Raw genomic sequence first — 21,723 nt, forward strand, 5'->3', positions numbered from 1 at the left:
TTAAATGCGATCGAGCCTCTAGCAATTGCAATTAGACAAGAAAGGGATATAAAAGGAGTGGGTTTTGGGGAAGTAGAAACAAGTTATGGCTTTATGCTGATAACTTATTACTGGTGATAAAAGAGTTGGGAAGTTTGTTACCTGCCTTGATGAAGATCATTTCAGATTTTAAAGAATGTTCAGGATACAAAATCAATTGGGCAAAATCAGAGCTATTTCCCTTGATAGTGACTTGTGACAAGCAATGGGTTACTTCACTTGCATTTAGATGGTGCATGGATAAAATCAGATATTCAGGGGTCTGGATGACCCCAAGGATAGAGGAAATGGTTCATCAAAATATGAAGGATTTAAACATGGGACTAAAACGGGATTTAGAAAGATGAAAAGTATTGAATCTTTCCTTATGGGGAAAGGTGACTACCCTAAAAATGAACTCCACACCAAAGATACCGTACCAAAACTCCTTTTTTAATTGAACATTCTCAATCCAGTGACCTATGCACAGATTTCTGGTCATCTTAACTACTATCCAATTCTTCATCCATTCCAATCAGGTTTCAGGCATGGGCTCAGAACTGAGTCCGCCCTCTTGGAACTGAAGTCAAGATTAGTAGATCATTTAGAGAGAGGTTTGCCACCCCTTCTTATGCGTTTAGACCTTTCAGCCACCTTCAACCTGGTTGATCACTTTATACTTATCCCCAGGTTCAGGGTGGTAGCAAACATTTCTGACAAGGCAGCAATATTGCTCTCTTCTTTTTTAAACAATCCTGAGTGTAGAGTCTACTCTGGTTAGGCTGAATCTCCCCGCACAATATTAGAATTTGGCATGCCGCAAGGGGCCTGCCTCTCGCCTTGTGTGTATAACATATTCACTGTCCCGTTCTTTAAACATCTTGGGCTCAATGGTATAGAATTTACCAATTACGCTGATGACACTCAGTATCTTATACCATTGTCTGGCAATTTTGAGAAGGATGAATGTTATCTTAATGCTATCTTAATAAAGTCTTTACCACTATAGAAAACTGGATGGCTCAAAATAACCTTGCCTTAAACAAGGAAAAGACTGAGCTCATGGGTGTAGGCTCTCAGAACCTGATAAAAGAAACTGGGTCCTACTGATAATTATTTTAGCCTACAGGATGTTAAGATCGTAACACAAAAAAAGGTTAAAACTTTGGGTGTAGTGTTGGACCAACACCTCAACGTGAAAGACCATGTTCATTTTGTAGTGTCTTCCTCTGCCGCTGAGGTGTTGGTCAAAAATTACACCCAGAGATTTTAATTTTTTTGTGTTACGATCTTAACATCCTCTAGGCTAAAATAATAATAAGTAGGACCCATTTTGTTTATCAGGTTCTGAGAGTTTATGTGCCTCAGGTCCAATAATACTAATCTGCTCAATGTTCCTAAATGCAATCCCGTTAAGGCCAGTAAAATGTCCTTTCTGCATGCGGCTCCTAGAGCTTGCAATGGATTATCCCTGATTTCAGGGGTATTAAATCCACTGAAGTTTTTAAAAAGAAACTGAAGACTTAGCTTTTTAACTAACATCTAATTTTTTGCTTCCTGTGTGGCTTTGCCACCCCCCTGGAGTTTATCTTTTTTGTAGTTTTGTGTCTTTTGTTGGCGCCCTTAAGCCTTTGGGTCCATGGATTGCATGGTACAAATTATTTAAAGTAAAGTATGTTGAAAATTGGTACAAGATATTGGAAGGAATGTGATGGTCTTCTGCAGAACTTTCTCTGGGACAACAAACCACCAAGGTTGAAATTATGGAAGTTACAGTTACCATTAGAGAAAGGTGATTTGGGAGTGACGAATATTTATGCATACCATTTGGCATTTATGGCACATGTTTATATTCCATTCTTGGAGAAGGAACCAAATGAATAAGCACATGCAGAAGTGTGTCTTTTGGGACCATTGATGCCAAAGGCAATTTTAACAACAACATCAAGACCAGGAATTAAGGTGAACCCCAAAACTATATTTCAGAGGAAATCATGGAAGAAGCTGTTGAATTTACTGGGGATAAAGCATGTAAGAGCCTAGATGCCTCTATATGGTACAACCAAAAAATTAAGGAGAAAGGAAAAACTATCTTTTAGCCGGTCTGGTTTTTGGGCAGAATTAAATGGATTGGTGATCTGAGATATGAGGGAAAATAGCTCACGGCAAATGAAGTGAGGGACAGGTGGGAAATACAGAATTTCACTCCAGCTGATTATAGGAGATTAAAAAAAGTGATTGGTAAAGTGGCTTCTGAGAGAGTTTCAGATTTTGTAGGCTTATCAACTAGTATCAGGCAGGGTGAAGGAAGATTGACGAGTCAATATTATAGGCTAATTGTTTCTAAATCTAAGGGCAATGAGTCATTGATGGAGAATTGGAGCAGGAGATTATAGTATGAGATTATGACAGAGCGATGGATGACTATGTGTAGGAATATCAGCCTGTATTCAATCAGTCTAGGCGAAAGGTCTCGTCAGATCAAAATCATGAGTATATTGGAGTCCTGAATGATTGCACAAGAGAGGACTGTTGGATAAGAATGGCTGTTGGGGTTGTGTCCATAGGAGTGGAACATTAGAACACATGCTGTGGGAATGTGTGTGAGTAATTGGTTTTTGGAAGGAATTATGTGACATTTTTAGAAATGTGTGAGGTCAAGCTCTGAATTATGATTTTAAAACCCTGATTTTAGGGGATTATGAACTCCTGGGGGATTTAAATGTTTCACAACACAAATTGTTATTTAGGGGAGCATCAATTGCAAAGGAACTGATAGTGAGAAGTTGGAAGACGAGGCTGGCACGAGAGGTAGAGCTTTGGACAGATGAAATGTTGACATAAGCAGAGATGGAAAGAGTGATTTATGGTCGAAAAAAAAGAAAGCACATTTTATTTAGGAAGATTTGGGGGAATACCTGGATATGCATTAGCCCTGATTTTAATTTTTACTTAATTAATTAAGTAATTAAGTAAGATGGGTGGGGGGTGGGAGATAAGGGCAGGGGGGATTTGTTGGTTGTATTAGTAATAGCGGGTTAGTTGTGGGGATTTATAGTTTATTAACTGATGATTTATAAATAGGAATTAAATGTTGTAAAGGATTTAATTGATGATAGAATGTTGATATTGATATTGTTGTATGTATAAGAAAATTTAAATAGAGAAATGAAAAAATTATCAAAAAATAATGAAATGTAAAAACTTTTTGGAACATTAGCACTGTCTGATAAGCTATATTACCGTTATTTGTCAACCTGGAATGTTTCTGCACTAGTTTGTTCCCACCCTGCAATATGGCCTTCATTAACTGAATGTTTTCCATCGGAATAAGCTATACCACAATTGTGTTCAAAGTGAATTACTATTTATTAATGTTACACACAATAAACTTAAGTAGCTTTGCCATTTTTTCTATTGCTTTACTTTGATTTGTACAACAAAAAATGTGTCTTGATTTGATTCTCCGTGCAATAAAATCAAATGGTTGCATTGTTAAACAAAACTCTTTCCCCACACGTAATACAACCTCTCCACCTCCCCTGCAATCGCCAGTCTGTCCTAATCTTCCTATGCTGCTCTGACAAATATTGTGTACCTCTGTTTCAGCTCACACCTCTTGAACCTTACAATGCACTATGAGATCTTCTGGGATGGACCAGCACTGAACACAAATAAAAAATAAAAAAAACATAAAATTAAACAATGTGCTGTTACATTTGAGTATTAGAATAACATGTTACTTACCCCCTTCTTTAGAGCAAAGATTGACCAGACTGTGAACTGTGTCCATTAACTCCATCTGCTGTTTCTGCAACACACTGTTGTTAGTGGTTGCTTTATTAAGTTGCTTCTCCAGCTCTTGTATTACTGAGGTTTGGCGGTAGACTAATTCCTGGAGGTTTTTTTTCTCTTCTTTCAGTGTGTCCAGTTCTTCCTTGTGTCTTTCTTCCATTTCTAATATTTTATGTTCCAACAAGCTATGTAAAGTAACACAATATTATCAAATGTGTAATATAAAGCAGCCCAGTTAAATGAAAGGCAGGGTGCATTTTGTATCATTGTTGCCCTCCTCCCATATTTACTATCCAAACCCATGTTATTTTACTATGCAGGCCTTGACAAACAAGACTCATTGGCTAAAGTAATTGACGGAAGAGTCATAATAGGTTAGCCATACAGATATTTGTTTTCACTTTAGGTATCATTAACCATCGACATTCCGAGTAAACAGTGTGTTGTCTATGTTCCTTGGTAGCTGGTATTTTCATTTTACACCATTTAACATTGTCAGTCCTAAATAGCTTGTAATCACTTTCTTGTTAATTTATATTCAGACCCTGTCACTAACTAGACCAGCACACACACATAGTTGTGTTTTTGTAAACCATTGAAGGTATAAAAGATGACATATATTATACTGTCAAGCACATATTAACCTAACAACAAAGTACAACGAATGACACAAGGCCTAGTAAGATCGTTATTTTGTCCTCCCTTGTTTCCCCCTCCTTGTATTGTCACACCTAGAAACAATTGTGTACAAGCGCATTATAAATACCACATCATATCATATCATATTGAAGTGCAGATCAGAAGAATGCGTTAACTTGGTAAAATGGAGATGACATAGGGGCATAAACGTCTGTAATGCTTTCAGGGACGATCAATAAAGGGAAACCTTTCAGGTTTCATGGGGAAAACAAAAACATTAACAATGTCTCTCATATGGGAACTATGGACTGATCCTGTTCTTAAAGAACTCCCAAAGTGCTTGTCACACCTGGGTTTTTAGACCAATCCAATGTAAACATTTTGCTGAAATAGAAACCGATAAGCATAATACCAGGACTTGGTCTATACATTAGTTTAGCAGAATGTCCGTTTCACTGGCATGTATAACACTCGAGACACAAAGAACTACTATCGCTTAGTGCACAATAATAATTAACAAGTCACATTGAAAGGTTGAAAGCTCCAAATAATAGGGGGCAAAGCCATATTCATAGAGTATAGTGCTTTGAGGCATCTGTGACAAGAAGGAAGTCAGACAGGTTTTCTCAAATTCTTAAGAAAGGCACATTAATACATTCTGCTGCAGTGCTATTATAAGCACAGACAGAAAGTCAGTGGGGCTCAATCTGTCCACGCCAGTACAGAAACATGGGTGCTAGTAAGGTTACGGCACTGTTATTTCCAGACCGGCATATTACACCTGCCAAAGCTGCCGTGCCCGACACACTGCCGCCATGGTAGGCAGACGTGTCACGGAAGCACTGGCATCGTTAACAACGATGCCGGTGCTTCTGTGTACCAATTCCAGTGGAGTCCTATACTCCATGGGAATGGGGAACAGCATTTTACCGGCACCTAGCTACCTGTCCGCCGGGAATTGTAATGTCGTGGTGGCATCGGGAAGCAAGGTGGCGGTAACTTTTACGATTCCGGTGGCAAACCACCGGTAGCACTGGCAGGATTACCACCAGACTTATAATGAGGCCGAGTGTCAATAACATGCCCTGAGTTTAATAAAGACTTGCAAAACCTCAGAATATAATGCCCGGTTCCGCACACCATTTATAGGAGTCTGCCACATATTTTCAGCAGTTTAACAAAGCTAGCAAGCATTGATGTGGGACTGAAATCAAAGTGCTGAGATGCCTTAAGGAATGGAATCAGACAGCTTTATTAATAGTAAGTCTGCACATGCTCTGTTTCAAGGGAATCTATGTGATCACTGCGCCGCTCATAATGTTGACTTTCAAAATGCTGACCTAAATGATGGTGCCGTGCAGTGATCACATATATCACTTTGGCTTGTATTGCCCACCCGCCTCCCGAACCCCTCCCCTCCCTACATACCTTTTGACAGCACACTTCTGTTTTTTCCCACCAACTCATCTCTTTCCCTGTAGCGTCAGTTCCCTTCCACTAATGTGGCTTGGAACTAGGGCCACAGGGTCTTTTTATTTTTTTTAATTAATGTTTTCCTCCCGAGCTCCCCATTTCATGGAGACCTGGGGACACCCCTGCAAACCATGACTCCCATTACACTGAACAAGAGGAGTGGGGGACACCCCCCAACCCCTGCCCCCCTTATTCTGTGTAATTGGATTTGTCTTTTATTTTGGTACTGGTCCCGCGTTTGCCCCTTACCAACAAATCTGACTGCAAATTCAATTTTGATACAGGATAAACGTGTAATAATTGTACTGGTCAGCATTTTAGAGAACACATTTTTGTATAGTCCCTCGCAACAGAGCAATGGATGCTTGTTCAAACGAATGGAAGGGCCTATGATTGAGTTACATTAAGTACTTTGTCCTGGACCTGCATTCAAAGACTTTGCAAAGATCTCTTCATTTTGCAAATGTATCTCTATATGTTTGTGTGTATGATAGTATGATATTTATAAAGCAGTATTGCTGAAGCGCATCAATGACAATTGCCATGGCTCTCTGACCCTGATGGCTATCACAGAGGTCAGGGGTTGTTTTGCCAGTTAAGATCACAAACGATTTCACGTAGCCGCGAAAAACCGGCAGGATAACCGCAGCTACAGAAGAAAAGGCGAACAGGATTGAATGTGCGTGACACGGAAACGAGTGTTGTGGAATGGGAAAGGGCTGGGAAGGTGAGGAGGCCTTGAGGGGAGTCGGGAGAGCAGGCACCGATCAGGGCGACACTTGGGAGTGCAGAGAAGCATTTTATTTTCATAATTTCTCACGATAAAAAAACTACCAATAACCCTGGCTATCTGTACTACATAGTAATTATATCACGGTTATGGGAAAAAAGGAAAACAATATTTTTACACCTACAGTCAGGCGGGGGGTGGATAAATCACTAGCCAGGACCATGGTTAGTGGCCTGGTAGTGTTTTAAACAATAGAGTGGGCATGGGTGAAGGCCAGCAGTGTTGTAAAATATACACCAGGCCACGGCTAGTGGTTTGATAATGTAAAATATATTGTGCCACTGGCCATGAAGCACTTGAACTCCCTTGCTAGCATTTTGCTGACCCTTCATTGACCTGTAAAATTCAGTGTGTTTCTCTCTTTTTACGCTGCAACCTCTCTTGCAGCAGAAGATATAGTAACTCACCAAAGGTTGTCATTTCTAATGGTACATGAATACGCATAGCCTGCCATTCTTGAATATGCAAAACAATTAGGAGGCTGCTAGGGCTTTAGTATCAACTAGCCTGGACTACTCTAACAGTTTGATTCACAACAAAGCTGTCAATCCCAGAAGGCCCTGCACTAGCTTCCACTGAAACTAAAGCAACTTATGTCATGAATACGCATCATTCACCATTGATGGTAACAACACTATAGTCTCAAAGGAGGTAAAAACCTTGGGCTTCTATCTGGACGCAACCATGTCCTTCAATAAACAAGTGAAATCCCTGGCCTCTACCACAGCATACACGTGCAAGCTTACCAGAGCTGGCAAGCCTTTCCTCTCAAACGACAATTGCATTATCTGGGCCAGAGCATTAATTCTATCCAGATTAGATTACTGCAATGCCCTCTACAGTGGTGCCAACAAAACCAGCATCCAAAAATTACAAATATTACAAAACAACGCTCTTAGAGCCGCACTAGGCATCAACAAAAGAGTGCACATGACCTCCATCAGGCGCCAACATAAATGGCTGTCCACCCATAACCTTGACACATAAAGCATTACACAATGCTTCCCCTAGTTACCTGACAAATTGATGAGAAGAACATCCAATAGGCCTACTAGAGTTATTAATATGAACTGTCTTGTGGTACCGAGATTCAAATCCACAAAGATTGGCGGCAGCAGTTTCCCTGTGAAGGCCGCCAAACTTTGGAACTCCTTGCCCCACGAGCTGAGAGCTGACCAACCCTATCTACACTTTAGAAAGAGCTATATCACCCTTCTCAACCGGACTGAAGACTAGTGTAAATTGAGACATTTGCACAACTGTATACATCGCTACCTATCACTGTAAATTATTGTAAATTATTGTACATTACTGTTGGAACTCACTGTATTGAAACTGTATTTTTTCTGAATGTTCATATCTACACCTTGTATTGTAGCTACTTTTATTATGTCATATTGCTATTCATTATGTAACTTTGTAAGCCTTGCACCTTCTTATTGATGCGCCCTGCTACCTCCAGGTCTGGTGCGCATTAGAAATTCAATAAACATACAAACAAACAATCGATTTTGAACACGTTTGCTTCATTCGCAAAGCTTATCATTGCATGGCACTAGGTTATGTATTTGCCCTCAACAAAAGATACCAAATTTAAAGTACGTTAATATCCTCAACTGACAAAGAAATCTGTCTCTTACAACTTTGAGGCAGACACATCTGAGACAATCACGCGATTGACACAGGACACACCTGTCTATGGAAACTCCTCCCAGCAGATAATGAGAACTTAGAAAGACTTTTGAGGTTTGGGGAAACACTAAAAACAGAGTTACCTAAATAGGTATCCCTGCCAGAATGATTTACAGCGGGGCAAAGAGATTCTACCTTTTGCTTCTGCTCATTCAGGAAGACATGGATAGTTTGAATTGAACTATGGTTTCCTGCCGACCAGTCCTCTCATCTGGCCTGGTGCATATATTTTGTTGACATTGTGTTACTTTTTGTCTGTGCATGCACATATCCTCTATACGTTTAATACTTGCCAGCCTCACTTGCTTTTTATTCTTCAGTACTCACCCCCATCCCAATTCCTGTTGCACCAACCGTGATCTGAATGTGCCAGGATGTGTGATTGATTAGCTCATGGTAGTGCCCCCTTGCATTTTCTTCCTCTCCTCTCCTTCCCTCTTGGGGTGATATGCAGTAACTCTGTATTACAGCTGCCTCCATATAACTCAACATCAAATAATGCACTGATAAATCGATATTGATGTCCAGTTATGATCAAACTGAATGTTCCCTGATGAACTAATGATAATTTTGCTCCAAAAAGCTGACGGTAAAAGTCATACTATTGTGATTTTAGTAAATCCAAAGTAAATAATGTGTGAACATTGTAATGATAGAATCTCTGTGCAGTGCATTTTAATGTCTGTGTATATACATAGTGCCCTTGGGGAGAAATAGTACTACTGCATTTATGCACTCATTTCACTTTGTACACACTAAATTATAGACTTTGGCCCTTATTCACAGAGCGTTTTCCAAACGGGTTTTACCATTATAAAATGTGTCTGTGAATTAGGCCCTTTGTCTCTTACCTTTTTGACAGGTCATAGAGAGGGACTGTGGGATTCTGGGAGTCATGTGATGTGCCCGGTCTGCGATATGCAACCCTGATACAATCCCTGGAGGTGGAATGTTGGCATCATGAAGAGTCAACGGAGCCATTCTACTGCTATCCTGGATGGGGTCCACCAGTCATCCACCCAGGGAATACTTCCATCCATAACACCCTGGGCACTTTATTGCATCACCAAGAGAAAATACTTTCCCACAGAAGTGGCACAGAAATGGCGAGGCGCCAGTGGACAGTAGAGGATGGCACATCAGCTGAGGAGATATTAGGAACTGACTTAGTAGCTTGGACTTCCCTTCTTGGGGTGGATGGATTCTGTTAACCTAATCGCAGAGAGGAACAGTATAATTCCATGCATCCTAGTACTTAGGTAGACAGTGTCACAATTACAATCATGGATGTGGAGAACAGGTGTCACTTTTTGGTCCAGGAAAGAGAGCAGAGACCACTCAACAGTACATTTTAGGGAGAAGTGATTTACAGACAGAGAGGAGGCCTAAAGGAACGACCAAACCACGGAGGGAACATAAACGATTTCAAGATGATGGGCAATTTATTTGGAGTTTGGCCTCCCAGAGTCGCCCTCAATCAAACCCTTACAGAGAATTAACAATTAGCATAAACTCAATATATGAATCAGATGGTAAAGAGTGAGGAGCGTCTTCAGCAAAGTTGTGGCTAGTAAAGAATATCTAATCCTGCAACACAGGTGTAAAAAGGAAACGGTCCAACGTATCCATGAAACCGCGGAGCCATTTAATTCTCTGAAGCAGTATACATGACCCGAGAAGGAGACCGGCAGTTGGGGTGTTAGGGTGGTGTTCCCGATAGGTGGTGTATTGCTAGAGAGAGTAGTGGGATAAGAGTCCAGCTGGTGGCTGAGCGAGCTAGCCCAGTTCCTCAGAAATCAAGGAAATACCGGGGCTATAACCCAGAAGCTGGCAAGGGACAATGGTCATTAAGAAGGATTCGTTTTTAGATATGCTTGGGGGGTGGGGGGGCATAGGCCAGATCCAGATGGTTGTCAGAGGCCACCAGAGTGAAGAGAGAAAGAAAAGATGTACCATTGGAAGTGTCTGAAACACTGGGGACTGGAGAAGAGTTCCCTTCTTTGGAGGGTAATAATACCTTTACTTGAAAATCGCCCAGGTAAGGGGGGACATTCCTGCTCAAAGCAATTGAAGGTGTTTTCTGGCCAAGACAGTTGTAGCACATGCTCGTGTCTGTGGTAGGCGTGTGTGTGATGAGTACAGATGCCAACATGGCAACACAGCTTCTGTGAAAGCTGAAAGGGCCAAGGAAGAAGCTTACTGGCGCACTTTCAATGCCCACAGTCTGCGTGAACTGAATTACTCTTTTCTGAGGGGTACAACCCTGGGATTGTGTTAGTTAGTGTATGGAACTGCGGGTCCTTTTATAGTAGCCATGTACCAAATATATATTTACTTGTCCATCATCACACTTTTATCACAGAGTAACCCCTTCTTGTGTTTAGAGAGGGTTCCCCCATGCCCTCATGTACATTTGTCCAGACCCTGTACCTCCAGGAAAATAATACTGGTGAACTTTTATTTGTAGGTCAACTGTTTGTTGCATCCTCACTGTGGAATCTGCTTTGTGATGTTTTTTCTTGCATTACGGAAAGAGTGGACACTGTGTTTAGCTATGAATACAAGGTGCTTGTGTGAGCAAGTGGCTCGACGTCCATGTTTGCTTGACAAAAGCCCGTTCCTGCATATACCAAAACCAGCCTTTTAGCTACACAGACTATTCAATTAATTTGAAATGAGTAGATAGAACTGAAATGCAACAGACATAGTTCCCGTTTTCCCCAAACCTGTAATTCCCTTGAACACACACACTGCAATGCAATCAACGGAATGCATAGGCAGGCACACATAATTTCCCCCTTCCCCAACAACATGTTTAACTTGCACACACAGCAACACACAGCAACACACAATGGTCTTCTCAATAATGGAAAGCTCCTTTTCAGTTCTACTTCAGCTGCTTGAGGAACGGTCCTATGTGGTCTTCAAAGCTACACACGCGAGGTGGACCAGTGCAGGTGTAATCCCTGCAATTTGTCAGCAATGAGGTAACGCCATTCCTGACTCTGAACTAGTTGAATGTTGCTGAGCCTTTTACCAGGTCTGCTCTGTATCACACTATGTAAGCACTGCACACAGCATCAGCTGCAGTGAAAAGGTACAGCAAGCACTATATGAGTCATCCACATACCTTTGGATAAGTGATAAGCCAAAGTGATTGCCCAGCATTGCTGCACTGCAGAGGTATGTCTAGAAACATTCCTCCATCCCCTGACCAAGCTTGTGATACAGTACCAGGAAGGTAAGTGCTCTGTGTCCAGAGAAGGCTTCCAAGGGGATGAGTGTAACATGCAGTCAACACTTGTGATAATCCCCTGGAAGAAGGACTGCTTCGTTCGGAGAATCCCTTTGTCAAGCTATTGCACATAGCTCACTATTTAATCGGGTCCAGACATGTACAGATGAAGAACAAACTGTGCAGGACTCTCAGAAATGGTTTCCTAAGTAAGTGTTTATGTGTCGGAGAACAGATACGATCAAAACACATACTTTGTTAATCCATTGCTTACAAATCGCACACATGCAGAATTTGAAGACTTAAATGAATTTGAATGGAATAGGTGTGACGTCACTTCCTTCCATTAAAAGTTATTAATGTAGATGTTATGAATGTTAACAGAATTTAGAGCACAACACAGCGGATTTCAAAGTGAGTTCGGGGGTAATTGTAAAACAGGTGGCATTACAGGATACCTCATGTTGTGCATGCAACAATGTTATGCGGTTTGAAATCCATGCGAGTCAAAGGGCCTCATTAGGACCCAGGCGGTAAGGGGTTTACGGCGGCGTAAACAGCGCCGACCCTTACCGCCTGATTCCGAGGTCCCTTAGCGCCATGGAGGTTTTAACACCTGCTTTTAGCAGGTGTTAAAATCCATGGCGCTAAGGGACCTTGTTGTTAATTACGCCACCGTAATTTACGGTGGCGTAATTAACGCCTTCCCCACTCCCATTATGCCCTATGGGGCCAGGAATGGGAATGGGGAAGGGTAAATGGGGATTGGGGACTTACCGCCCCGCCAACCTCGGAATGGGGCGGTAAGTCCGCCAACCACCATGGCGTAAACGCAGTTTACGCCATGGTGGTAAAGGTACGACCCAGGCGGTACCTTACCGCCTGGGTCGTAATGAGGCCCAAAGCCATTTGGATGAAAGGAATGGTATTACCGCCATTTGCAATGGTGACAATAACCGTCATGGTAATTGACGAGCCCCAATGAATTCCAAAAGGGCTGCAAAATGGGGACTAACGTGTGGCTAAAAATAATGTGTGACGTTCGTGCATAATTACCAGGTAATGCTGCCAAACCCACAATAAGGCCTAATGTGTCATATTGTAATCACGCACCTTACAAAAATGTGCTGTTATTTTACCCCATTTACTTTCTGCTCAGGCTTCAATAGCTACATGCAAGATCTACCCAGCACAACACATGTGTAAATGCACTTGCAATTGCAAGCCCAATTTCTGTAATAGCACATTGTGCAAGGTACATCATTCCAAGCGCTTGCAGTGCCTCTGATGGCTTTTGGATTATGTAGCGCTATGGCCCTTTGTGCAGACAAAGGCAATGAAAGATGTGTCATGTTTGTGTACATCTGGATTTGCTACGGTTGTTTTTTAATGGGCAGTGGTTGCATCTCATTGTGTACCTCTGGTGTAGCTTCATAGGTCGCAAGCTCTGCGCCTGAACGAAAACCAGCAACCTTGAGAACACATCTAGGGAAGGTGATGGGAGTCCTATAGGGAAGCTGATGGGAGGCCTATAGGGAAGGTGATGGGATTCCTATAGGGAAGGTGATGGGAGTCCTATAGGGAAGCTGATGGGAGTCCTATAGGGAAGCTGATGGGAGTCCTGCCAACGGTCATGACATTGAAAAGTAAGGTTGGCACATTTACTGTAACATAAGGGCAACTATGTACAACGTAAATGAACAATATTCTTCCATGATGCAAATGAATTCAACTTATAGCTGAACACATCTATTTGCACCTACGCATGTGCATCTCGATGTTCTCTTTCACTTTCACCAGCGCAAATATGGTAACAATACTATGCATCCACATCTTGTCTAAAACACACACAGAAGACTCACACTGTCACCTGGCAGCACTAAGGACAAAATATGAAGAGACTTAGGGCCCGGTTCATGGAATCGTTGTTCGGTTCAAAGCGAATTTGCACTGCTGAAAAGTGACTTTGCACTGCCGACCCTGATTCATGGAACCGTGCAAAGTGTATTTTTGCAGTGCAAAGTCCGGGCAAAGTCAGCGCATAGTCATTTTTGCAGTACAAAATGAGTTTGCTGGACTTTGCACGGCAAACACACACTTTGCACAGTTCCATGAATCAGGGTTTGTGTCCGTAGTGCAAAGTCACTTTTCAGCAGTTGAAATTTACTTTGAATCAGGTAAATATTCCATGAATCAGGCCCTTAGGTGGCTGATTTACAGAAGCCTTTTCAATGGGAAAATCCAATTTGAAAAAAGCTTTGTAAATCAGGGCCTACCCTGACCTCACTGTCTTCAGATGCAGGTTTACCAATGCTGCCATACACTAACATTCTTTGACAGCTTCCATGGAACATGTCATTGACCACTGAAACTCTTATGTATTGTTTTACTATGTATCACTGCAGCAATATGTTCATTGGCACTTCCCATGGGTGCAAGTGATGTTGTGTCAACTGTTGCAGGTTCATTTCTCTTACACACGGTATATACATTCCTACAGTGTGTTAATGTAAAGCACACCAAATGTCTAAGTGGATTTATTGAATGTGTTCCTGCACTAGTCAGAATAATTACACAATCAGTATTCAAAATCAGGAGGGTGAGTGATAGCAGCATTAACCGGCACCTAGCCTAATCAGTTTGTGGGTGTGGAAGAAACACAAACCAAAGGGAGGAAGGATAGCTCAGGGGCAAGGCATTTGTCTTGGAAGCAAGACAACGTGGTGCAAAACAGGTGTGATTCCCGATCTCGCGCTTAGAAACCACACGCTGATATTAAGTGGGTTATTAATATTAATAAATAAAAAATACAAATAAATCTGTGTGAATTGTCCTAATGGGGATCATTGCATCTTCACACAAGTTTGAGCCTGGTTTTCTTTTCTGACCAGGTGGGTGATATTTAATCCTGGGCATATTCCACAATGGATATGGAAGTAAAGGATGGGTAATATTCAATAATCATCCGTATGTCTATTTTATATAAATTAACATGTACGAAAGTGAAGGTAAAAAAGAGTAAGTTGGCTCTAGAGTGCAGCACACTATGTTTAAGTCAACTTAACATTGTTGCTTTGTGTCGAAATCCAATCAGGTTTACTCACCCTTTAATTTTTCAGAAATGAATAAAACAAGCACCGTGTTGATGGATAATAGTAATGTGATTAGCAATTATAAGAAATAACAATATATCCAACTATTTCTTATGTAAGACCAGGTATAATACTATTTTCAGTCCTCAAAACATTTCCATTGATAGCAGCAAAATTGTGGAACACCCTCCCTACACAACTAAGAAAGGATACCTCCCTCTGATCATTTAGAAAAAAACTAAAAACTTCCTTTTTCAGATCTGACCTTACTCAACAGCCCCCTTGCCTCTCAGCTAGCAGCACCCACCGTGATGACTCCACCACCACCATGACAAACCCTAGGCATACTTAGCCTTACTCATCACATCTGTTGTTATCCTTGCCTCTAAGTCAGACTGTAAACCCTGAATGTGTAATATACTTGTGTTCCTACTGTGCAAATATATTCACTCAAAGTGTCAAAAAATTGTAACCCTCCTTTTAAGTCTCAGTACCTAGATGCCTCTGGGCTTTGCACGCTCTACAAATGTACAAATAAATAAAATAAATAAAGTCACAGTGAGGATATCATTTACAGATTTATCAGTTCTTGATCATCTTTTATTAAAACTGTTAATGACCTCAATCAAGCACTCCAACTAAGTCAATGCCTGGTCTGGGATGCACAAGGGAAGCCCTTATTGATATATTTGTATGACAAGTTATAATCTGGATGATAAACCCTTATATAACGCCCCTCTATTTGAATCCCCCTGACCTCACTGAGCCAAGAAGTAGGTTTGTTTTGCAAATTAAAGATTTATTGGAAAATTTAAACAATATATATATATATATCACACTTTTATAAATAAATTAATATTTGATAGTACACTTATGAATATAATGTTGATCAACAATGGGTAATGTTACAATTGCACACTCTTTTCAATTACTTAGGAATGAGTATAGAAAGGATAAGGTAGCAGAGAATACTTTCATGGTTTCAAGAATATAAAAAGATGGGAAGGAGAGCACAGAGTTCTCAGGAATACAATCAAATGTAGTTCAGTTCCCGTTCCCCCCAGTAAGCTTAGAGAAACAGGGATGATTTTAAACACAGGCAAAAGTACTTTTAAATGTGGTAGGCAAAGAAGGGAAAATATGCTAAACATGATTTTAATACCCTATAGGCGATTCAGGGTAGGTGGTGATACATGAGGGATTTTTAGGTTGAAAACGGATTTCAGCAATGCAAAGCAAAAGACAGCGATTTTTGACAGGTGGTGAAATGAGCTAGTTGCAATTCGCGGCACTTTTTCCGACTGCGTCGAGCGCGATTACGGAAAAACTATAAGGAGTAGAAAGTCGGTTTAGGGCTTGTTGGAAAGCTGAGGATCTTAGCTTTCAAATGATACAGACATTTTTGTGGAGGTAGATTTTTAGAAATAAAATTAAAGTTTTAGAATGACAGATGCGCTATGGAAGGTTTTGGATCAACAGGATGGACACACAATTCTATGATGCAGTTCTAAATAGGTTAAAATAGTTTGAATTAGATTATTTTAAACTAAGAGATTGGTTTTGCACAGTTCTGGCTGAGTACTCACACTATAAATTTGAAATAGGCCGTCAGGGTCTGGTCAGGTTTGGGCTTCACTCGCAACGGACGGTCTCTGGTACTGGCTCTGAATACAGTGGTCTGGGACAGCTCTGCTCTGCTGGTCTGGATCTCTGGTTCCGGCAAAAGTTCTTGGCACTGCATACAGCTCTGCTTTCTGGGTGTTTCTGGCACAAGGTTCTAGGCCAGAATCAAACAGCTCGCCTGGCTGTTTAATAGTTTGGTTAGGTTGCTGGATTCTGAGGCCTGCTGAGAAGCATTCAACTTTTGGAATAGGCCTCTCTGCTGCAAGTTCTGAAATCTGGAGTCTGGTTTTCTAAGTTCTGGTTCTGGAGTCTTCTGGATATTGTCTGGTCCGGCAAAATGCTTCGCAAGAAATCAGTTTGAAGTGGAAATTGAATGTCCCTACCTGGGTCCCAGTGGCTCCTTTTATGTCTTATGAAAGTGGGTGGGGAGGCAGACTTTCTATGCCCCACCCTCTCATGATCCTGATAGGCTAGAGAATTCTCTGTGCTCTCACTGGGGAACTAAGTAGTGAGTCAGGATGAGTCAGAGTGATGCTATTTTTATGGCTGGCTGAAGTCCCTCCCCTTTGCATTTACTTACAAAAACGATTTTTCATAACCACACATGCTTCCCAGATGCACAAGTTGTTGAAATTACCTGTACACATCACAGATGAATTAAGGTACATTCTTGCCCAACTCTGATCTTCCTAAGAGCTTGGGTTCAGAAATGACAACTTATTTTCGTTTTTGATTGGTTTTCCAATATTGGACTTTTATCCAAATTTACACAGAGGTACACACCCCTTCTGGGCATATTACAGTAATTTCCTAGGTCTCTAGCATAAGCACAGTGTCTGCAATATTAATAAATAGCGGGGTTCGGTCCCAAAACATCGTACGGAATTGAGTTTAGACTCAAATTGTAGGTACATTTTTCATATTAAGGATCTCCAAATTGTACATTTCTGTCATCCGGTTACAATTAGTTATCAGTATTCTTATAAAACATATATTTGCCTTCAATTCAATTCACAAAGTGTCTGGGTCCGCCCCCAGAAACTTGGTGAGTCAGAGATCACATGTCCTTCCTTCCAGGCAGAGCACTGTTTACAGATACACATCAAATCAGCATATTCTATTCAATTGAAAGAGTCTATTGTGTTGTTTCCTGCAGGCTGCAGGGAAGTCCCATCCATCCCAATCAACAGGGCCATGTGATATCCTGGGCTGTTGCTGGGAAGGGCAGGTGTGAATGTTTCCCATGAACAGAAGGCCTCTTGAACTGTTAATTGAATCAGGATGCCTTTTTGTGAGGGCCTGGGAACAGCAGGGGTTTAGCATTCTCATTAATCAGCAAGCCTTTGAAGTCCCAGCTAGCTCAGGATCCTTTTGCAACTCCTGAAATACAGTTCTCCTATCAGAGTTTAGATCGCTAGCGCCGGTTAGTGTTCAATGCCAGTACTGCACCTATTTTTGGGAGCTGTCTTGAATTAGTACATTTCAAAAAGAAAGGATTTTACTTGATAGTATATGATCCTTGCTTGACATGGCATTGAAGTGGATCTGCATTAGAGTAAAGTAGAACACTCAACCAGAGTTGGATTTTTGTTTGGTGGTTTCGTGCCCATGATCTTAGCAATGTTTGACATTAATAAAAACAGATTTTGAACAGAACCATCTTTCTTTGCACTGGTGGGTGGCAGGTCAGGCGACCATTTTGGTGTGCACAAAACTGCACGGTTTTCCTGGATTCTGGCACAAATGTGGGCTTTTCAGCCATCTTGGATTTTCTAAGCCCACAGCACCAAATGTTGCAGCGTAATAACTTGAACGTGGGTCAAGACACCCAACAAAACCAAATGGCAAAACAATATATACAAATAATCTTCCTGCAGAAACTTGCAGAGATCTATTTGACACTCTCATTAAGCAGTTCCAAGATTAAGACTATTTCTTAAGGGTCACCCCCTAAACTGCTGCGTGTTCTCAATTTCGTTTTTCTACAGTGAAAGGGGCTGATTCATGGAATTTGTGTGCCGAAAAAAGGGGATTTTTGTGCCTTTCTGCCCTCAAATCCCTGTTTGTTAAACCGGGATTTGTAGGCAGATTGGTACACAAATCCCTGTTTTTCAGTGCACAAATTCCATGAATCAGCACCAAAATCTCCTGATAAACATAGATCATATCCTAACCAATATAGAATCTCCCAGTTACTTCATAATTGTGAATGTGTGAGTCTGAGAACTAAAATGGTGGCATATCCCTGTGTGATGCTGGAACTGCATCGGAGGGACTGGGTCTCCCTGTCTTTGTCCTGTAGTCCTTTTCCATTTGTGTTCTGCATTGTTTTCTGCCTAGGAGTCCATATGGGACTCCTGGCAGTGCAGCTCTTCCTGTTTATGGTTTGATGTACAGACCCATGGGATACCTTTATGGCACCAATGGGTGGGGGTGCAACCCTGTGCCCCTAATGTATGTTTTTGTGCACCTATGTGTGGCGCACAGAGCAGGGTATGGGCTCGTGGCAGCTCCATGCTGAATTTGAAAGGTGCTCTGAGTATCCTCCATTTTGGGATATCCAGGCCCTGCTATTGGAATCAGTTGATTCCTGATAGGAAACAAGATGGCCCCTGTGGCCTCTTGATTTCTATTGCCTGTTACCTTGTTTTCCCAACGTCCTGGGAATCCCTGACTTTGTCCCTTCCCCCTGACTGGCTGCTGGGTGTAAGTTCCATATATGGTGTTGTTGTTGTGAAGTCCAGGCCAGAATGGCTGGAGCCTTCCCAGTGACTGTATGTTGTGGGTAGACCCTGAGGGTGGGACCTGGGTGAATGGAGTGTGTGACCAATATGCACTTCTTGTTGTGGATGTCTAGTTAGTGGTGTATGACACAATGACTGAGACAGCCCTGCCTGAAACTGGTATGAATGCAGTGTGTAGTGTTGAATGGCTGGGTACTTGTCCTAATACACATTCCTTGTTGTGTGTGTCTGAGAGGGAGGAGTATGGCCTGAATGCACTGTATGCCTGATTGGCTGACTGACTGCATGAATGCCCCTTTGTATGATTTGTATGATTTGCTGCTGTGTGTGACCCAGCAGTGTGGATGAGAGCCAGAATATTATATCCTCTCACCACTGGAAAGTGTTCGGAAGCTGGAGTTGAAACTAACATTGAAACTGAAACTGAATCTCGAAGCCGAGCCTGAAGAAGAAGGTTGACTACTGTCTCCCTTCGCTGAAATCTGAAAGCCGAAAGCCGTCGAGACTGATCCAGGAGAGGACCTGGTTAGGCGCCCTCTTCCCATGCTCCGAGGGACCAAGGAGCACCGCTAACCTTCGCTGAAGCTCCCTGGAAGTCAGACCCTCGAAAGGCTGCCAACCGGAGACGGGACCGCCGAAGAGAACGAAGTAAAGCACCCAGACATCTATGCCGTCGAAATCCATTGCCATCGACCAGGGTTCGGAGTATCGCTGTAAATGCTGCGTGTCGTGTTGCCCAGAAGAGGGGACCGCTTGACGCCATGCCACCGATGACCGTAGCTGCACGCTCCTTTGCCTAAGATTTTTTTTCACAGATGCGCTTGTCCGCACAGCCGCCCGCCTTATCCTGCCACCCAATAACCTTAGAGACACCGGACTACATGATGCCCTTTCTGGGCCACAGTTCTTCACAATCTCTTTGCGGACATGAACTATTGACATTGAGGTGCCCCGCACGCCTCTTCCTTGCAGGACGCCTTCGCTTTGTCGACGACGAGCACCACTGGGACCGAAGCTGCTGCCTCAAAGCCGGGTTCAATTTCTTTGAGGGATCTTGAAGATCCGTGGCTCTTGGTTTAAACTGAGCCGCTCAAGAAGAATCCGTCGACGGCCCGACCTCAAACTCTGCTATTCCAGGTACATTGGGGTTGTAGAACTATCTTAGAAGGAAATAAGACTTCTAGAACAATATATGGACTGGGCTTGTGATATATCTTTATTTTAAAGGTTGCCCAGGTGGGGGGATCTCCAAACAGAACTGTGTCTAGTGGAAGGGGCCAGTATTCTGCCAATTGTTCTAACCAACTGCTTTCCTCCTATGTCTATTGTTGGTTGCCTTTATTAAGTGATCTATGTGACATTTGACCAGAGTATAGTTGATGCACTTTAATGAGATCTGATAATAATTGTGGTACCACTTTAGAGCTGTATATATTGGCCATTGATTTTCTGAGCACAAAGTGAGTTATTGTGATAGAGTACATAAACTTGAATATTAATTATATAAAGACTGTGTTTTAACTAATACAGTGTGTGGACATTCCTTTGTGGGGGCTTGGGGACTACACTGTACTTAATAACCAGCCTGCATCAACTCCTGAGAAGCTAGGCCTTGATTGCTCGACCAGCGCTACCGTATAGAGAATCATGGCTGGGGTCCTCTGTGCCTCTCCTCTGCCATATAGAAAGTCGAAGTACAGACACCCCCCTCCAGTCTTTACGCTGGTGGCAGCAGTGGGATGCTTATGGTTTTAGGAATCAGTGTGTAACCGTGCTACTTACAAAATATCTGCACTTTGTTAAATTGAGGTTTAGTTGTGTCAAGATAACTACATTACAAGCAATGGAATCTATTGTGAATGGTAAATTGACTTGGATGAGCTTAGCGGCTCTCCAGAGTGCTTGTGAACCCAGGGAGTTAGACTTTGTGGATAAGTCTAGGGCTGAGCTGATAGCTGCCCTGATGGACTACCAGACCGATGGTGAAACTCTTGAAGGGGGGGTTGCACCCAATGAGGACTCTGCCCCGGGGGTTGTCGCTGAATCTGTTTCTGGGAACGCCACCATTCCTGCGGCCTCTGTTCCGAACCCCAGCCATTCCTTGGAAACTTGGGTTATTAAGGATGAAATTGGCCTTTGAATATCGCATGCTGGAAATAGATGCTGAGTTTAAGAAAGAGGAGTTGGCACAACAAGTGGAGCTCAAGAATAGGGATCATGAACTCAAAGATAAGGCCCTTGAACTCAAGAACCGGGACACTGAATGTCAGCAAATCCAGCTAGAGAAAGGTAGAGTGGAGACTTCAGCTAAACCAGTTGAGAATGTCAGGTCCCCAGCAACCAAGTTTATGAAAGATTTAGTTGGTGTGTTTGTGGAGGGTTCTGATATCCTCCAGTGGATTGAAGCATTTGAAATGGCTTGTGTAATTCATGATGTTGATAAGAGAGATTGGGCTACGTGTTTGTTAAGCAGAGTGCCTCAGACTGTATATGACTGTATTCTGAAACTGAGTGTGGAAGAAAGGGGTCTGTATGAGTACATGAAGTCTGCTTTGATTGCCAGGTTTGGCAAGACACCTACCCAATACCTTAAAAGGTTCAGGGAATTTAAGAAAAGAGAAA

At 42.1% G+C, this 21,723-nt stretch overlaps 1 protein-coding gene across 3 annotated transcripts in view; it reads right to left on the bottom strand.

The window, feature by feature from the left end:
* ANGPT1 (angiopoietin 1) overlaps nt 1–21,723 on the bottom strand; it is a 1,129,183-nt gene that overhangs the window by 537,402 nt on the left and 570,058 nt on the right. For all 3 annotated transcript variants that reach the window (XM_069621500.1, XM_069621501.1, XM_069621502.1), the window contains exon 4: nt 3,766–3,998. In XM_069621500.1, the coding sequence (XP_069477601.1) occupies nt 3,766–3,998 (233 nt within the window). The remainder of the gene's footprint in view (nt 1–3,765; nt 3,999–21,723) is intronic.

The sequence above is a fragment of the Ambystoma mexicanum genome, chromosome 5q (genome assembly GCF_040938575.1).
Source record: "Ambystoma mexicanum isolate Mex_15411 chromosome 5q, UKY_AmexF1_1, whole genome shotgun sequence".
Classification (NCBI taxonomy): domain Eukaryota; kingdom Metazoa; phylum Chordata; class Amphibia; order Caudata; family Ambystomatidae; genus Ambystoma; species Ambystoma mexicanum.